At 33.2% G+C, this 19,960-nt stretch overlaps 2 protein-coding genes and 1 long non-coding RNA gene across 4 annotated transcripts in view; 1 reads left to right on the top strand and 2 right to left on the bottom strand.

The window, feature by feature from the left end:
- Window positions 1-708: 708 nt before the first annotated feature.
- Nop10 (Nop10 ribonucleoprotein) lies at window positions 709-2,143 on the bottom strand. The gene is made up of 3 exons (XM_089706674.1): window positions 1,978-2,143; window positions 1,070-1,112; window positions 709-874 (listed from the first exon to the last, which is right to left on the bottom strand). Exons 1-3 carry the CDS (start codon window positions 2,029-2,031, stop codon window positions 777-779), a joined length of 195 nt encoding a protein of 64 aa, XP_089562800.1. The 5' UTR covers window positions 2,032-2,143; the 3' UTR covers window positions 709-776.
- A 1,945-nt stretch (window positions 2,144-4,088) lies between these two features.
- Window positions 4,089-19,960, bottom strand: part of LOC149480368 (uncharacterized) — a 95,321-nt gene continuing 79,449 nt past the window's right edge. Inside the window, exons 2-3 of the long non-coding RNA XR_016317004.1 lie at window positions 4,947-5,269; window positions 4,089-4,624 (exon numbers count right to left, since the gene is read on the bottom strand). This is a non-coding gene — a long non-coding RNA (uncharacterized LOC149480368). The remainder of the gene's footprint in view (window positions 4,625-4,946; window positions 5,270-19,960) is intronic.
- On the top strand, window positions 7,848-19,822 carry Epp (Ecdysteroid phosphate phosphatase). 2 transcript variants are annotated; one of them, XM_089706474.1, is made up of 14 exons: window positions 7,848-8,113; window positions 8,338-8,578; window positions 10,042-10,237; window positions 10,630-10,716; window positions 11,295-11,464; window positions 12,850-12,988; window positions 14,409-14,504; window positions 16,283-16,453; window positions 16,546-16,610; window positions 16,804-16,970; window positions 17,655-17,821; window positions 18,135-18,273; window positions 18,377-18,486; window positions 18,643-19,822. In XM_089706474.1, the coding sequence occupies exons 1-14, from the start codon at window positions 8,007-8,009 to the stop codon at window positions 18,891-18,893; spliced, it is 2,106 nt and encodes a 701-aa protein (XP_089562600.1). In that variant the 5' UTR covers window positions 7,848-8,006; the 3' UTR covers window positions 18,894-19,822. The 2 variants fall into 2 exon arrangements, with proteins under 2 accessions (XP_089562600.1, XP_089562601.1); XM_089706475.1 differs by lacking the exon at window positions 10,630-10,716 and having other exon boundaries at window positions 18,643-19,820.

Raw genomic sequence — 19,960 nt, 5'->3', positions numbered from 1 at the left:
ATATAATTGAATTATATGATACTCATAGATAATACAAATTTTCGATGGGACTTGGAGAGAAAGTACTTGAAATACTGGAGAATATACATTCCATTATTTTTAAAAAGAAAGTACGGCTGGATCGGTCTGTAGTCGCCAAATCAGATTAAAACTTCAGCAAGATTAGTTTTTTTGCCATTTCCACAGAATACTTGTATGGTTTCTCAGTGAGAAGCCAACTAAGCATTAGGAATTTGTTATCATATTGAGTAATTTCTATACATAAATGATATACCGGGTGAAATCGTTTCAGCACTACACTATCCTAAATTTTATTGAGCCTCTTAATTCTCAAGTTCATTTAGAAATAAGTCTTAACATCTGATCACTGTCTTAAATTTAGACACAAAATTATTATAAAATGAAAATTGACTGTTTCAGAACCAAAGGGTGTAGAAATTATCCACAATAATGAATTTGATATCTTTATACATATTATTAAATCTCAGACTCATTTAATTCAGAAACAAAATATGTACTTATATATCCGACCGTTTCCATTCCTGTGGATATGTCTTATTCTGTATCTTCAGCTACCTACATATTAAAATTCATTGTAAATGGTTCAGTATTATTTGCGCAAAAGAGTAACAAATCCATCTTAACAAACTTTCCCATTAACAATATTAAGTAGGATAGGATAATGTGCTTATTAAAAAAATACAAAAATTGTGTTGTTATAAATTTATTTTACATTTAGTCACTTATACTAATACTTATATTTAGATTGTTACATCCTAATGAATAGGCTCTGGTTGTTGAGTCAACAACAAACCAAATCTCTTTTTAATAGTGATCCTTTGTCTTGAATATTTATCCTCAGGAGAGAAACGAGCTGCAAAAGCAAAAAACAATTAGTTGTAGCAAATAATATGCAAAATAACAATAATGATAATATTTTTCTTGTTTTTTCATAATTATATTTATGATTAACATTTTGTGTGCTTCATTTTGCCATTCATCGAGAGGTAACAACTAACAATACAAAGTATGAATTACTTCCTATTTTGACCTAAAATTTAATTCATACCTGGATGTGCAGACAATGTAGGTTTTCCGCTAGGATCAATGGTCTGAAATATTAAATTTAATTAAGATGTTATTCTAAGAAATCCTACTTTCAGGTAAAGTATGTTCCTAGGGCAGGCGGAAATTCGTACAATGACCTAACAGGGGTAACCAACCTGTTGGTAACCTGAGAACATTATTAATCCATCAGGCCCCGGAATCACAGACACAATAGAAAATCTATTGTGTCGTGGCCCGATCGGGGCGCTCGGTGGTCAATGGGTTAAAGGGTGAAAGTGAAAATGAAAATCTTTATTTCAGTAACCTACATTACATAACACTTTGACTTTGACTTGATTAAATCTAACTTACTTTGCAGTAAGCTGTAGGTATGACACAATTTACAACAAAAAAAAAATGTTAGGCCACTTCTGCTCTTAGGTCCTAACTTCTAAGTGTTTTATAATAAAAATAATAGTAAATATTTTAGTAACATCTTATGTGAAATTAGTGAATTATTTACTTTTAGTAAATAATTCACAGTTAAAACAAGTAGTCAAAACAAGTTTGTTATCTCTGAACGACCGCGTCGCTCACCTCACCCTGTACCATGAAAACCGGTACGCTGCGTAAACGATAAAGTAGTGTATGAAGAGCGATAGATATCGTTTTATTTTGTGATAACATAATACTTCGTGTCATTGTACGAATTTCCGCCTGCCCTAGGAATATACTATAGTGTTATGGCTAGACATAAAAAAAATAACACGGTTCACGCTTAATGCATTTTTATTGTTAAAGAAAAAGAAATTTGAATGATAACCAGGATCTAAACACGAAACGAAGTTAGAGACTATCTTATTCATACATTTGGGTAATGTTTCTAATTTATAGGAAGGTAACCACAAAAGGTAAACACGTGATTCTTACCGCTAATGTGTATTGACGGTCTCCATTCTCGTTTAAAAAGTATCTCAAATACATTTTTAATTATCTAATCAATTAATATCCAAGCAAAATAACAAGTTAATTATAATTCGGATTCGGAATCAACACTCGAAGATTAGCAGAAGAAAAGAATACTGAATATCGTAGTTCGTACACAAATGCAAACATATCTACCTAACACAAATGTACATGTGAGTTTTGACAAGTGACAAACACAGATGACAGAGCAAGTAATATGTAATTTGTGACCGTGACAAACCGTAGAGAATCCTAAAATGTTTTTATCGACATCATTTTGCTTTTGAATATGCTGTAAAATATTATACTTAAAGCATCTACAGACGCTCCGATTCGGTTGGTGCCAACCATCCGACCACGACCAAATCGGAAAGTGAAGAGAGCGGTCGGTCCGACATAATTATTATTAATATTGGTTTGACGTGGTCGGATGCGCCGGCGATACAACTGCGACCAAACCAACTTCCTACCGACCGTTAAAATTATTGTGGGTTATCCATAAGAGATAGATATATACCATCGCGGACTTTTCTGTAGACCTTTTCAATGTTTACAATACTTAGTACATTATTTTGATAAAACTCGTAGGGTTCAGCCTGCGTTTGCAATGTAAGCGGAAAAAATGTAATTATTTACGACATCACATTAGAAACCTCAAAAATAACAGTACTTCTCCACTATTTAATGGATTTTATTATACATATAAACTTTCCTCTTGAATCACTCTATCTATTAAAAAAATGGTTGCCTGTAAAGTCGGTTTTACGGGCGAAGATTTTACGTGACAACGATCATAGTTGAGTGGGAGAGAGACGCAAGGCATTCAGCGGGCCTCTCTCTCGTTTGGTGACTCATCGTAACGTTACCGAGCGTTACACTTTTTCATAAGTGACTCCCAGCCGCAACCTAATTTAAGACGTTGTCACGTCAAAAAACCGCATCAAAATCCGTTGCGTAGTTTCAAAGATTTAAGCGTACAAAGGGACATAGGGACATAGGGACAGAGAAAGCGACTTTGTTTTATACTATGTAGTGATGATGGTCAACTGACAGCTGGAAGGCCAACCGTCGGACAATCTGTAGCAATGTTGGAATGGTTGCCATGTCGGTTCCAATATGGTTGGCACCAACCAAATCGGAGCGTCTGTAGATGCTATTAGAACAGATAATTTTTTTTCTTTTGAAATATTACCGAAAAGCCGATACAAGAGAAGATATAGAGTTCGAGAAGTGTGCCTGATTTAGTAAAAGCACATTATCACACTGTTTGTATGCATTTCCTGAGAACATTTACTATGGTGGTGTTTATTTTTTTTTTACACTATATGAAAGTAGAGATTTCAATGAATTAACCCTTATTCAAACGCGAGCCTGTGGAGGAGCTAACAAAAAAGTAAGATACGTTCCTGGGTAATTTTGGGTCGTAGATTTCAAAAATACACACAAAAAAGGGGTTAGTGGGGGGGAAGTACCCTTTTTTCGGTGGGAAGTATATATCCCGTCATCTGTTCTCTCTTGTAAAAAGTTTGGATAGGTGGGAACTATAGCACCCAGTGTCCACTCCAGACATCAATATTTTAAAACACTAGTTAGTTGCCCTGACTCCACTTGTGAATTTAATGTTATCGTAAAAAATTATAAAGATCAAGTTTTTTAATAAAGGAGGTGAAAGTACTCATCAATGCAAGTTTATTTTACTGAGGGAAGAATTCGGGAATTGAAAAATGAATGACTTCAACATAAAAATGGCATTTTTCTAAAACAAAATAAAATCAATAGGTAAATACTAATGTATTGAGTTAAGATTTCTAATTATCTGATCAGGAAATAACGAATAACTATAAATAAGTTGCTTATACCAACTAAAAAAGATTTTTTAGACACACAGATTTTATATATAGAATTTCCGAATGTCGTGTGCAGTGACGAACACTGGGATGATATCTTCCCACTTAAAGACTTAATTTCAATCGACTCTACCAAGGTATAAACGAAAGATTCTGGGCATATTTTTACGTTTCACGCAACCGTAATATAGTCTAGTTTACATAGCTAGAACTCAAATCTACCAGTGCGACACAAAAGAGATGAAAATAAATGAGGGCGCCACCGTCGCTCATATAGCAACACTGATACTGCGACGCAAGCGATCTTGATACTATAGAATAAAAATCCAAAAATGTATATAATATAATCTAAAATAAATACCGCGATTTAAACCGTTATAATTGTTTCAGTGTAGCAATAGTGTAATTTAAGACAAAAATACATTAGTATTTTAATTGACCTACCTAGGTCAAATTTTACTTAAATGTATTTGAAATTAGTTATTTTATAAAAATCGGTCAAGTGTTTAGACTGCAGAGGCGCACATAGAATCAAACATACAAACAAACAAGCATACATGCAGCTCAAACACATTACCCTCTTTCTGGGTCCGTCGGGTAGAAAAAAACAAGGCGATTTGAAAACCACATATTTTTATTTTTTTTGTAGATAAATTTTGTACATTAATATAATTCATCAAAATCTAAATATTCTACTCCTTCAAAGGACTGATCATCACTCTGTTTCGAAGTACTGGCAAGAGGGTACGGGGCATCTTCAGTATCTGTAAATATGATACAGTAAATATGATTTTTTTTTATGGTTTGATTGATTAATAGATAGATAGCTGTATGAAAACAGTTATCACTATACTATGTAGTAAAATCTAAACTAGGTACTTTATTTGAGGCTGGTTGGATTGGATATAACTTCTTGACTCAAATTGTGCTGGTCGCACTATAAAAACTAGTTTTTGTTTACATACAAATAACCTCAAATTAATTTGCGAAAACGTAATAATCGCCATACATACATACATTAAACACTCGTTACTAATGGAATATTCTATTTTACGTAGTACTGAGCAAAAATAAATGGAATCTCACCTGTATATTCTGCTGTACGTTTGTAAACGTTTTCCAAATCAGTCAATAAATTTCCAGCTTGAAATTCGGACAAACACCGAATAAAAACTTTATACACCACATCACGGACACCGCTACGTTTAACCTTTTTCATGATGTCTCCTTTTTTATTTAAATTTCTTGTTCTAAATAACAATTTTATCTCAATAATTCTCCACTTCACGAAAAAAACAACAAATTTTTATTCAACTTGACAGCTACATTGCCAATTCAGGGTTGCCAGGTAATGAAAAACGAATTAGTTCCAAAATAATTAATTTCATCTCTTTTATGTCGTACTATATCTAATTTTTTTTGAGCACTACACCAAAAACTAAAAAATAACGGTCGTTTTCGGCTGCAAAATCACGTCACCTGACTTTGACGTGTGTTTACCATGACATGTAATAATTCTCTGAAAAGTGTTTCCATGAAAAAAAGTTCTCTGAAATGTTAAGATTGCGTAGATAAATATTACACTGCATTAGGTTTAAGCATATAAAAATAAAACACGATTTACTTCAATCTGAGACGTGGGAAGTATAGCTCCCAGCGTTTTAATAAGGGTTAAAGTCTTCCCAAGTTTTTGAAAAAAGCTGATATTTTGACGGGTGACTTTTCGATTGAAAATTAGGTTGTTTTTTTGGTATTAATTCAAAATAAGGCGAAAAAATAAATATTTTCAATCAAATAAATTACAGTGTATTTGGAACATAATAAACTAAGTTTCCACCAAATTTCGTAGAAAAAAAAAAATTTTGAAGTAGATAAAAATAAAAGACCAAAAACTTGGTTTTTTGAATTTTTCACCTAAATTTTGAGGTAATGTGAAAAAATTGTGAATACAAAAGTTGTAGAACTTTTAATTACCTACAACCTTACCTACAACTTTGACGTTTTTCCGTAAGACTTGTAGTTTTGTCGGAAATAAAGAGAAACCATTTTTTTCTCTTAAAAGCTCCCCCCTCCCACTTCCCGAACTTGGATTGACCGTAATTTATTTTTCCTTTTATTTTCATCATATTCCCCTCCTTTTCTAATGGGTTTCATCCGACTGCGATTTTTTTTATCTTTTTATTATTTTTAAAGGCTTCTACCCCAGTCTATAGTTAGAAGGAGACAAGTTGGGAACAAGAACGCTCTCAGAGCGTTTTCACATTATCCGATCCGATATCGGATATCGGACGCCGATAGCCGATATCCGATATCGGATACAATTTGCCCTTTCACATTGTCCGATAAAATCGTTCCGATATCATCATGAGTGTTGCCAGAAATTTTTAGAGAAAACTAAACTAAATTGCCAGTTGATAAAAAAAGGTATGTATAATTAAAAAAAATCAAATGTTATAAATCAAAGTTGTACATGTACATTAAAAATAACTACGATAAAGAAAAACAACTTCAAAAAAGAAAAGTAAAATGTAAAAAAAGATTTGATATCACAAATTACTGCATATTATTTAGATGTGCTATTTACTAAATAGTTTTGATATCGGTCATTTGTATAACATAATATACTTATGTTAACACATTATAAATTAAATAAATTTATATCAATACCTACTACAACCTAGTAAGTTAATATGTTTAGTAATACCATGGACGAATATAATTTATATTTGTCTATGGTAATACATATTAGTAAATACCTTTCAAAATCTATTAAATGTATTTTTAGCAAGACGTACCTACTCATTTAGTCATTTTTTCACTACATACATTTATAAAAGTTCATGTAGTACCTATGATAAATTTATTAAGTGATACAATCTTTGTTCACATTTTCTTTTCTTTTTCTTATTACACTGTAATATCCTAAAATAATATTGTCACTCGTTCAAATATATTTGTAATATGATTGTTGTAATTTCCTGTAAGTAAAGATACATAAATTATTTTATTGTCATAAACAATTATTTTAGAATTAAGAGTTTTCAAACTTTGTATTCTTTGTTGTTAATTCAAAATAAAAATAAAATCCCCTCCTTTTTTGAAGTCGGTTAAAAACAAAGCACTCAATGACAACAATACAATAAATAGCACAACCAACATCCGAGTAGGAGGAGGAGCGAGGCAGAATGAGATAAAATAAAGATGATAGACACTAATGTTTTCGAAGATAGATATTTGAATTTAAGAACGCATTATATTTTTGTTTACTTCAGTTCAGCCAATTGCCGTGTATTTTAATACGGCAAATAAAAATACTTGCCGTATAAATCGTATTTTAAATGCCTATAAATACTTAAATGTGTGTTTTCTTAATAAAAAAAGGTTTCTTTTAATAGAAAGGGTTTTAGGTTAAAAACAAAGAATATTTTTTTGAAGATTGAGCGCCCTATAAGACTGAAAATACACAAACTAGTGCTTTTTTGCTGTTGGTATACTGCCTTTTCGAAAATTGAGTTGGCAACACTGAACATTATCGTCCGATAGCCACTAGGAATATCGGTGTCGGCTCCGATATCCGATATCGGACCGGACAATGTGAAAGACAGGCACATATTTCATACATTTTACTTCCCTCCGATATCGGATATCGGCTATCGGCTTCCGATATCCGATATCGGATCGGATAATGTGAAAACGCTCTCACTCGGACTGTTTTTTGCGCCCTAGTGCACAAACTAGTTAGTAGTTTATTTTATTAAAAACGGGTACTAAGGAGCCTGTTACTTCTATTGGTTACATACAAACACCATACAAACATACGTAAACAGATTATAAGAGCGTTTAAAAAAAATAGTCCGTGGCGCAGAAATCAGAATACAAAATATAGATTATTTAAATAATCTGTCATCTGTGTTGTTGACAAACATTTGACTTTTGAAAATTTTATCGTCGGTATTCCGTATTTGTCAAATCGTTATCTGCTGATTTCGTATCGATATAAAGATATTGATAAAAATATTTTTGTTCGAGACTGTTTGATAATAGTTTAAATTGAATATTGGTTGATTTTGGGTAGATGGGACTCGAGCTTTTTGTGCTTTGTTTACAGTCCTGTAGTTATTGATCTGCAATCCGAACTGACTGAATATGACTAATCTTCCTCCTAGAAAATTTTCTACGTCTAGTAAAACTTCTAAACAAGATGCATCTCCGTTACAAATACTTTTACAAATGGGTTTTCCAAAAAACCGAGCGTAAGTTAAAATTTTTATAAAAAAAAATGTTATAGGTAATTAAATAAGACGTAATCTACTGGGTCATTAAATTAATTAATATAGTTAAACTGATGAAATGATTGTATTATCACTTTAAACAAGCAGATTTTTGTCTTAAGGTGTTAGTTACATACAAATATACAGGGCAAACTAATAAAAGCATGTTAAAAAGGAAACAATTACAATGAATTATTAAATTCCAGTTTAAAAGCACTAGCTGCAACTGGTAACCGCAGTGTGCAACTAGCTTCAGACTGGCTACTCACACATGTCAATGACGCCTTCATAGATACAGAACAACCAAGGGAATACATATTTTATGCGACCCCCACTGGCCCTTTGCTAAGTCAGTTACATGCATTCTGGGAGAAGTCTAAGGCCATTGGTAGTTGGAATGGGGCCCATAATTTTCCACCCCACATAACACTTGTCTCGTTTTTTAAGGTAAATTAACAGAATCATACTCATAAGTGTACTTTTTATATAATACTTTATTTATAAAATATATGTTGACTGATTGTTTTTAGTTCTTAACATTGAATATTACCTCTATTGTCTTACAAACAACAGACCAGAAAAACTATAAGCATACTAGAAATAATCTGATCAATATTATTAATCACATCAGCCTATTCCCGTCCACTGCTGGACGTAGGCCTCTCCCAGATCGCGCCACTTTACTCTTTCTTCGGCATACCGCATCCACCCAATACCGGCCACCTTCTTTAAGTCGTCAGTCCATCGCGCCACAGGGCGTCCTACACTACGCTTGCCTGTACGTGGTCTCCATTCGAGCACATGCCGACTCCATCGACCGTCTGTTCTCCTACACACATGGCCAGCCCACCGCCACTTCAACGTGCTTATTTTGCGGGCTATGTTGGTTACTTTGGTTCTCTGTCGGATAACCTCGTTACGAATTTTATCAGACAAAGAAACTCCCAACATAGCTCGCTCCATAGCTCGCTGCGCAACGTTGAACTTATGGATGAGTCCGCATGTAAGAGTCCACGTTTCGGCTCCGTACGTCATTACAGGCAGGATGCACTGGTTAAATGCTCGCGTTTTCAAACTCTGAGGGATTGACGACTTAAATATATAGCTAAGCTTGCCGAATGCTGCCCAACCCAGGCGAATTCTTCTGTTGGCTTCCACTTCGAAGTTTTGTTTGCCTAGCTGGATGTTTTGGCCAAGGTATATATAATTTTGCACAACCTCAAGCGTGGATTCATTAATGATCACAGGCCTTGGGACTGCGTGCGCGTTGAACATTACCTTCGTCTTGTCCAAATTCATCTTGAGGCCTACCCGTTGTGAAGAATCGTTTAGGTTGTTCAGCATATCGTTAAGCTGTTGCACGGATTCCGCTATTATAACTATATCATCTGCAAAGCGCAAATGCGAGATGTATCGACCGTTGATGTTGATTCCGCGTTCTTTCCAATCGAGTGTCTTGAAGATGTCCTCCAACGCATTTGAAAAAAGCTTTGGCGAAATAACATCACCTTGCCTTACTCCACGTTGCAACTGGATTGATCTTGTACTCTGCCCTTGTACTTGAACGGTCATCGAAGCGGTTTCATAGATACACCTCAGCACATCGATATAGCGGTAATCAATTTGAGCTCGCTGCAAAGAGTCCAACACTGCCCAAGTTTCGATGGTATCAAAGGCTTTTTCGTAGTCAACATATGCCAGACAGAGAGGTCGATTATATTCTTCCGTTTTTTGAATAATTTGTCTAAGTGTGTGTATGTGATCTACGGTACTGAAACCTTGTCGGAATCCTGCTTGCTCAGGTGGCTGAAATTCGTCAAGCTTACGAGCGACACGATTTGTGATAGTTCTAGAGAAAAGCTTATATACATATTATTAATACAAAATATTAATCATCACCATCTTGGTAGGCTGCAGATGAAGCATCACTTCAGCTTGCAAAAGCAGTGAAGCAAGTGGTGGAAATGGTGGGGGATCCACCAGCATGTCAGCTTAAACTTGAACCATATATATCACATAATTTTATGGGCCTCTTTATATCTGAAGAACATGCTGATTACTTAAAGAAAATGGCTATGCAATTTGTCAAAGAAGTATCTTCAATATGTAAGTTAAATTTGGATAAATAAGAAGTGTCTATCTCATCAGTGTTGATTAATACAAGTACTTTATTTCACTATACATATTATATTATGATACTTTCATTCTATCAAAGTGTATGAATCTTAATTAAACTAGCCCTTAATCCCTATATTCATTCTACTAATATTTTATTCAGAAAGTACAAAATAAATATTTCAAAATAAAGTAAAGAGATTATGACATCCTTTATTACTAATGACTTGAGTATATACTACTAAAATAAATAATACTTTTAAAAACCTGTAAATCATTTCTATATTACTCTGGCTTCTTGCAACTAGTGAATTACTTGATCCTATTGTGATAATATTAGTATGTACATCATTATAAAGTTAACAACAAGCTTGTTTATACAGTGGGTGTAAAAGTGGATACTTATGAACATTTGGATGCATTGGGTGCTTGCTTTCCGTGGTGCACAATGCCTCAGGAGAAGGATATATGTAAGAGTTGTAGCCAGAACTCGGATAGCATGCATGATATGTGGATATTAATGCTTGATTTTTATTTATTTTTTATGCTACTACAATATATTTATTTTATATTTTTAGTTTGCAATGTCAATAGTATTAGTTGGATGCTGATATAAGGTATACTGTTTTTTATGTTTTTTTTTTCATAGATTTGATGCCAGTATTATTTTTTTTGCATATTTCTAAGTCTATCCTATACATGTTTTATTTGAAATGATATATACCTCATATTCCACAATAATAAACATCTTTCAACTCACCTCTAACCATTTAGCGTATACCTATTTACCTATTAAGGGCCGATTTTTCAATGCTTGGATAAAACTTATCCGTCCAATAAAGTATTACACGATAATATTAAAATGTCACGTAAACTGTCAAATACGGGCAATTAGAATACGTTTTTAAAATGGTAGTTTTATACATTATTTGACGAATAAGTTTTAACCAAGGATTGAAAAATCAGCCCTTAAAAACATGTATGTTTTTGATGACATTTTTATACTGATTATTATTATTATCTTAAATTCCTTTAAAATGTATTGTAGCAACAAATCTGGAAGCCCATGTAAAGTCTCTACACATAACATTAGCATACCATTTTGAGGAATCAGAGTATGATGCACTAAAGGCCCTTGTAGAGGAGCTGAAACCTGATCCTCTTACAAGTTGGGAACTAAGACTATATTCCAGAGATCCCCGTTTTGCTAATCATCAGGTATGTCTAATTTTTATACCCAATTAAATTTAAATAAGATGATTCAACTTTTCGGGCGTGATCAATATCTATACTCGTACCAAATTAAATAGTACATATTTCAATTAAATATTTTTATTAAAAAATACTAGACTGCATCAGTAAAGCCATAGTAAAAAAAGAGCAGTACGTTATCTTCGAACAAGGTACATCGCGCCATTTGTTTGTACGCGGAGCCCTTGGCCACGCCCCCCGTTTATGTATGTACGCACGCACACAAAGCCGCTCGGTTCCCACTCTGGTACCAGTCTCGTGAGGGCCGCGCCATTTCTGTGAGCTGGCGGTGTTTGTTTATACAATTATTTGAAAATATCCATGTCACAAGTGACAACCCTGCGTCTCGCGAGTTTAGGTCCCCGCCCGCGCCGGGAGTTCGCCTACTTCTCTCTTTTTACTATGGTAGAGCTGTAAAAATTTTATTAAAAAAACTACACCACATGTAATAGTTCAATAAAAAATAATTTTATAGGGTGCTAAACGAATATTTATTGTTTTCGTAGTTCGATTCAGGATATTCTATCTGAAATTATTTATTCACATGGCGCTCGTTTTCATCAAAAAAAAATTTTTTTTGTGTTGATGTTAAAATGTTTAAATAAACTGAACAGTAAAAAGAAACACTATAATATAAATTAAATAATGTTGTATTCAGTGTTAACGTCAACCTGTTTTATATTATCTGCATTTCACTTGATAACGTACAAAATAATCTTGCATTGGAGAAGCGAGAGACGGCTCTGAAGGTCATTGCTACAATTTAACTCAAACTACTCCGATAAGATACCGATTAAAAAAATGATTTACCATTAGAAGGCAAATCTTAAAGCTCAATAGGACGAAGCCAGGAGAAGTGGCTAGTAATTAAAAAAAGAGCGTCTGTGCCGAGCACACGTTTCAGAATTGGAACTTCTTTGGCACGATTCAAAGATACGTCGTCTTACTCCATGGCATGACTTTGAAATTTTACTCTCAACGCGCAGAAGTTTCAATTGAAAAATGTCTCTAACTAAATCCTAAACAGACATAAAAACACATTAAAAAAAATGTGTGCGTGTACACACGTAAGAAGTGAAACTTCTTTATGACCTTATTTTTCAAAAAATAATTTACTATATAAGTACCTATGCAACTTTCAGAAATACAACTTTACATAAAGATGGCGCGTAACGGAAAAATGTCACGCGTAACGAAAAAACGTTACACTAAATTTTTTTTTCCAACCCCGATAAAGAAGTTTCACTTCAAAAATCATGTAACGGGTAATAAAGACCTGTCTTTACTATCAAGTTATAATTTATGATCATTTTTATTTACAGACATTTTAATTATGTAAATTCTTTTATCAGGTATATAAAGTAACACAAAGTTATGTACCGGAAGCCAATGACGAATTGGAGCTGGTACTCGGCGATTATATTTACATTGAAGAAAAACAATTTGACAGTTCCCCCGACGGCTGGGTGCATGGCACTTCTTGGCTGACAGGTAATGTATTATCTGTGCCATTTTTTATAATCTAAATATGACGTCTATATTTAGTTGATCACAATGAGTTTCATCGGGAAATGTTTGAAAACGTATAGACTATTAGGTTAGTATTACATGTGTTATATAATAATCGTAATATGATGTATGTTAAACTTACACAATTTATCTGGATGTTAATATAAGATCTATGTGTATGTTTGTCGGTAACTAGTATGCATCAACGATATTGTATCAGGAACATTATCTCATTTGCAAGTACATTACTATGATTATAAAGCATGTCCGAGGAACGTTATTGTAATTTGATATGTTTACACAACATCTCTAGACTCTATCTAAATTCAATAACATTGAGTTACAGCTAACAGTTTTAAAATGTGCATTTATTTAGTGCATGATGATATTTATTATTATAATAATACCCAAAAAATCTGAATCACATTTAAATTAAAAGTAAAGATATATTGTATATCGATACTTAATCGTGTAAAAGTTATGATTACGTATTTATTTCGTTATGAAAATATGTAATAAGAATGACTGGCGATTTGTAACCTCAGCCTTATCTTTGAAACTTGGTCTGTGAGCTGTATTGTTTGTGTGGCAATACAATCGAAGGTGAAGGTCACATTTTTTATATAGGTAGTGAATAGTTTATCAATACATACTAGTTTTCTTACGTATTATTCAATCTAAGGTGTTTTGTTGATTTTGAAAGATTAAAGCAACTGATAGCTTGCCTGTTTTGACCCTTCAAGTAATAACTTATTGTATTTAAGTATTTTCCGTCCCTTTTATTAATTAAAAAAAAAACAGGTAGAGCCTTCGTTTCATAAAAAAAATATACAGTTACGATTTTTAATCTGGTTTGAAATACATACTCTAGGGAAAGTATATTAATAGATATTATATGTCGTGGCCAGATAGAGATATTATATTCTATACTATCTTTGCGCCCGTGGCTTCGCGCGACTTACTCTCTCATATGCAGTCCAGGGGATTTTTTATTTATTAATACATATGTCGAATTGCGGTATTAAATCTATCTTTGAACCAAATTTCATCCAAATCGCTTTAGTAGTAGAGACAAACAGACAAACAAATTTGTAATTTCGCGCATCGCGTTTATAATATTAGAAGGAATTATTGTTACATATTTATTATTTGTAGAGTCGAATAATTTTAATAATCATTAGAAAGAATTATTTTTTACAATAACAGCTAACAAAATAAATAATTTATCATCAATCGACCTAAAATCCTTTAGGCTCTTCATCAAGAATACAAAAAACATTGTGTTGTGCTCCTATTGTTTTAAGAACAAGATTAGATAACGTTACCTAGAATGTTTTTTAAAAAATAATGACTAAGGCTTTGTCGAATACACTTAATAATATAATGATATAAACTCGTATAGGTGTGAGTGGCTACTTGCCGGCTGTGTACACGCAACGCACGGCGGAGTCAGACGCATGGACGCTACACAGAGCAATATCGCTGGGAACTAATTTAGGTACGTACTTTTTTACAATTATTCATTGAAAGATTAGAATGGATATTTTTTTTAATTTAAAAACATAACTACTTACTTAGTAGAAAGTGTTAGTAAAAGATTATTTAAGTACATTTTAGTGACTCGGCATCAGACTGGACTCTGTAGCAAGAACATTTTGTTTTTGAAGTGAAATTTCTTTAGGTACGTTTAGAGTAAAATTTCAAGGTCGCGTCATGGCAATACCGTCACGTCATGGAGTAAAGTGACGATTTTGGTATAGACTTTGAATCTTGCCATAGAAGTTTCACTTCTGACACGTGTACTACACGGCATACACGCTCTTTTTTATTTTCAATTACAGTTAATTTAATTTTCAATGAAAATCATGTCTTCAGATATTACAAAAAAAAAAAACATTTTGAATTTTATTGATGCATTAGCATATGTTATTGTAACAATCAATTCAAACAACTATTTAGGTATTTATACATTTTAATTGCAATATTTATCTAACCTTCTGTTGAATGTAAATTTTACGCGGTTCGTTTCATATTTTAATTTACTTACATAAATTTCGAGAATTCAATGAAAAACTCATATAAGGTAAGAAAATACTAAATTCTTTATTATACAATATGAATTATTGTTATCTATTATCTCTTTAATTAGGTAGTTAATTAGTTATTACTAATAACATAATTAAATATTGATGAAACCACTATTGGTATTTAAATTTTAAATATTAAAGCCGGTTTCATCGCTTCTTGATAATGATAATTTATAGAATTTAAGATTTGTGACTTAAATTTTTATACATAACATACTTATTCAGAATTTGTGAAATTGATTATATATTTGGCGGGCTGAAGTGGCCGGTGGACCCTTGGGTAAGCTTCTTGGTATTATATTATGTTTAAATTAATTATCTTTCAATTAAAACGAGAAATATATATGGTAAAAGTATAAAATACACTTTATCAGCAAGTTGGTAAGCTGGCCTTTAGAATATTAAGTTCCGCTATAGAAATTTAGAAATAGAAATTAAAAAGCGGTCTCATAAATAAAACAAAACTATTTTCGACGTAAAACAACATGATAATTTAAAGTGAGAATAAATAATGTGAAACTATAATAATGGAAAGTATGCCGATGTTCTTTAAATATTTTATGTTCACGCCTTATATATCTTAAAGTTGCAAAATTATCAAAAATGGTTTAAATTTCTTAGTAACAAGATAGGTTCCTCTTTTTAGTTCTTGTTATGTTTATCTCATTGTTATCATCACTCGGTCACAGATCTTTGGTAAGATTTTACGATTACAGGCAGACTCGTTACTCTTTCTGTTTACGTTTATCTGTACTAATATCAAAATTTTTTACACTTAATTTATCTTGAACTCTAATATAATAACAATCAAAATCTTATAAAGTCTGTTTACATATTAATGTTATTTATTAAAAACACTTCCAGTTTAAATCCTGATAAACCTTACATACAATATAGGTATGTCTTTGTCTCGTATCGAATTATCGCTATATATACATAGATAATGCTTGCAATGTAATACCACACAATCACAAATACACCAAAGTATTGAAGCAAAACATGCCTATCGGCTATCAATCAAATATTCCGTTCATCGCTATCAAAATGCCTCCCAACCTTAGGCAGTTGTAATAGCGCTGTATTTGCAAGGGGTCGTTTGATATACACAATACACATCACTCATTAGTACAAACGATGTCTACTGATCGTTTGTTATTCCTGTGTTTATACTTGATTATTTATAATACAGGAACTGATTCAAAGTCGGAGTCGGACTCGACGGATATTGAGATGGCCTACCCCCATGAGGATTCGCCCGAACTGGGACACGAAAAGTCCGAGGAGACTTACAAGGATTGGGAAACATACTGGAAAACAGTCAAACTTGATAAAACCGAGGGCATATTAAACGTTACACAAGGTGTGTACAAGCATATTCTATATTTAATTGAGTTATTAGGGTTTTTTTGTTTTTATTTGCAAATCGTATAACCGTATAATTTTTCCAAAAAGGTGTTGATTGGAAATCCGACACTGCATGCAATAATGGTGACTCAAAATCGCATGGAGATTGCAAGGTTGGTTTTTTGTTTGTTTTATAATTTCTTTTTGTAGATAGTTTTATTTATAGTGCTCTGTAGTGAGGCATGCTATTTGCCTAATCGAAAAAATTGCTAATATAGTTTGATTATGAAAATTCCTATTACATTTTATTTATCTTACAAATTGTCCTTAAATTTATAATATATTAATGAATTTAATTAATTTAAGGAGACAAAAGCAACAAATGGAACAAGCAAGGATCGTCGTTGGGTATTTGCGATGCGGCACGGAGAAAGAGTTGATCTCACTTATGGTGTTTGGGTGCCTTTTTGTTTCGACAATAATGGGAAATATGTCAGAAAAGACTTAAATATGCCGGAGAAGTTGGGTGAACGGTAAGTTATTCTTATTTTAAATTATTGACTCTTTGTAAATACCGTTTATAACATCTCATTTAATATTATAATTCAGAAAGTGAGTTTGCTTGTCCTTTTTTATGTCGCGACGGAGCTATTTTTTCTGCCTAGAAAAAGGTAGACTACAGAATATCAATATAGGCAAAATTTTACCGCGATATAACACCTTATTCATACGAGAGGATCCATTTCGATGTGTATTCATTTGTAGGTATTACACGAAATTAATAGGACACTTGGCATAAGCTTGATAAGTCACCATTTAGGTGACTGGCACACTGACCCGCATCGACATCGTAATCGACAACAAAACCTATCACGTAGAATGCGTAAATAAGTCGCACAATAAATTAAATTCTTCGTCACACGATGATGAAGATCTGTAACGCGCGTACTTACGGAGCAAGTACGCGCGTTTGTGCGTTGGCACGCAATATGCAGCGTGTTGTGGGCAGTGCGCCAAGGCTTGCATTAGCGGGCTATGGCGAATGTTTATGTTAACGCGATGGGAGCACACGAAAAATCGGTTGACCCAACATGAATCTCGCATGCTAATGATTTCCCAATAATGCTGTTAATTTCATTTGACCACGCGGACGTAACCGCGGCTTACAGTTATCGAATCGAATTATAATCGATGAATCGTTGTGGTGCGCGTTACAGCGTGGGCGGCAAGGATTCTTACGCGCTGGACACGCCGCTGACGCGCGTGGGCCGGCTGCAGGGGCAGCTGGTGGGCGAGGGGCTGCGCGCGGCCGGCGTGCCCGTGCGCCACGTGTACGCGTCCGCCGCGCTGCGCTGCGTCGAGACCGCGCACGCGCTGCTGCTCGGTGAGCCACACACACACACGCACACACGTACAAGCTGGACACGCACGCACACACACGTACGCGCCGGTCACGCACATAAACACACACGAACGCTAACTACACGCACATACACACGCATAAACAAACACATACGCGGTTAGCGCGCTTGCGTGGTTAACAATAAGATGAAAAGTGTTTTCGGTACAAAAATACTAAAATTTAATTCCACAGCACAGCACATACGTTTCATGTTTTCAAATCAACGCATACTTAAAAACCGCTAAAATACATTTTACTTAAAAGCGAAATATAACCATTTATGTTGTATTTCCAGGTCTGCAAGCAGATCCATCAGTGAAAATAAGAGTGGAGCCAGGTTTATTTGAATACAAGATGTGGCACCTTGCTAAAGGAATGGCACCATTTATGACTCCTCTGGAATTGCATAAAGCTGGACTTAATGTCGATTTGAAGTTAGTATTGCACTAATCACTATCCACATAAATGTGCTAAAGCATGTACAAAAATTTTGTTTATATTGTCTTTTATAATCTAAATATTTATTTCCTTTTGCAGCTACAAACCCTATGTCGACTTGGAATTGAACACACCAGAGACTTTAGACGATTTCTTCAAAAGAAATCAATACGTGATGCATTCAGCTGTGAAAGATACAGAAGCGGAAGGTAGAATATCTTATAATTCTTGCTTTTCATGAAAGAAATTAGTTTTTCCTGTACATTCTTCAAAAAAAAAAATATTTTGTATATCTTAAAATGAGATACCAAATATCGACGACAATCATTATCATCAACAAGTAATAAATATTTTTTTTATCACAGGTGGCAACATTATATTCATTGGACACGCGGCAACACTAGACGTCAAGGTGTTGTCCATGAAGCGGCTGGCCGAGGGTAAATCACACAATGATGACGTCACCTACCAAACCAACCCTAATTTACTGCGGATTCCATACTGTGCCCTCGCAGCCATGAAGTCCAACCCCTGGGAGATTGTCTCACCCCCCTGTCCACCGTCGATAAACTCTAGTTCCGGAAGGTACAATTGGAAAATGCTTTTGGACCTTTAAAATGGATGTTTGTGTCCTTATTAGGATTATGTTGTCAATTTACAGAAATGTATTGTTACTAAAATTATTTGGATAATGTTTTATTCCATTTATATAAGTTGTGTTTAAAGATTAGTTATTTTCCTCTCGACAACACATCTAAATTAGTGTGGCAATGTTTTACTTCTAATGTCGATGTTAAAACAAAATTTAATCGTAGACTATAAGGCTATCGTCTTTATAAAGACTGCATATTTTGCTATATTATTGTAATTGCACCAATATAAGTTCAAATTGTTCATTTTAGGGTTAATTTAGTTTAAGCTTAGTTTATTAAACAGACTTTGTATAACGTTCACTTTAGTATAAGATGAAGTATCATATTCCAATATACATAAAGTTTTAAAGTTATTGTATCAACCATTCTGATTTATTATACATAATATCTAGTCATATAACAAATCACTTTATATAGAATTCACTAACAGACCTATCAAACTGCACGTAGTACAATTTACAATTATTACATAAATAATAAAATCAATTGAATGTATGCTAGAAAATGTATGTCACATATTTTACAATTACTGTTAGGCAGGTATTGAATTTTTTGAACTATAATATATATATATAACTATAATTATTATCTCCGTTACTGTATTACATAGTCATATTTTATCAGTTTTATGTTACAATCAGAGACAATCATTTAAAAATTATGTGATGTGATATTATATTTTATGCTTTTTTTGTAATGATACTATTTAATTAATAGTACATACCTTAAATTGTATTAAATAAAACACTTATGTTTATAATTTATATTGAATTTTAATTCAATAAAGTTTATTTTTTCTTATAAATTGTTTTATTTATAACCCTTAAAAGGTAAACCTTATGAATAACAACAATAGTTTCATAATAATTACAGAAAAAGAAATCCTTATCCAGGATACAATGTATGACTAGTAACTTCAACTTGATACACATAGAAGATAAAAAAATAATGTGAAAAACATTTTTAATATGAAACATTCAATGGGAAAGAAAGCTAACAATTTATTAAATTCTTTGTTATTTAAATGCAA

Source organism: Colias philodice, chromosome 18 (genome assembly GCF_061535455.1).
Source record: "Colias philodice isolate Cphi_HAF_F1 chromosome 18, ilColPhil1 Martin Lab GWU primary, whole genome shotgun sequence".
Classification (NCBI taxonomy): domain Eukaryota; kingdom Metazoa; phylum Arthropoda; class Insecta; order Lepidoptera; family Pieridae; genus Colias; species Colias philodice.
The sequence above is the reverse complement of the archived record's forward strand: the minus strand, read 5'-3'. Positions and strand labels throughout refer to the sequence as shown.

Excerpts from the sequence above, each read along its gene's own strand:
- Epp (XM_089706474.1), top strand. The coding sequence starts at position 8,007 with ATGACTAATCTTCCTCCTAGAAAATTTTCTACGTCTAGTAAAACTTCT. Across the intron at positions 11,465-12,849 it reads CCCGTTTTGCTAATCATCAG|GTATATAAAGTAACACAAAG; the intron begins GTATGTCTAATT and ends TTCTTTTATCAG. Across the intron at positions 12,989-14,408 it reads TGGCACTTCTTGGCTGACAG|GTGTGAGTGGCTACTTGCCG; the intron begins GTAATGTATTAT and ends AAACTCGTATAG.
- Nop10 (XM_089706674.1), bottom strand. The coding sequence starts at position 2,031 with ATGTATTTGAGATACTTTTTAAACGAGAATGGAGACCGTCAATACACA. Across the intron at positions 1,113-1,977 it reads ACCGTCAATACACATTAGCG|ACCATTGATCCTAGCGGAAA; the intron begins GTAAGAATCACG and ends TTAATATTTCAG. Across the intron at positions 875-1,069 it reads TACATTGTCTGCACATCCAG|CTCGTTTCTCTCCTGAGGAT; the intron begins GTATGAATTAAA and ends TTGCTTTTGCAG.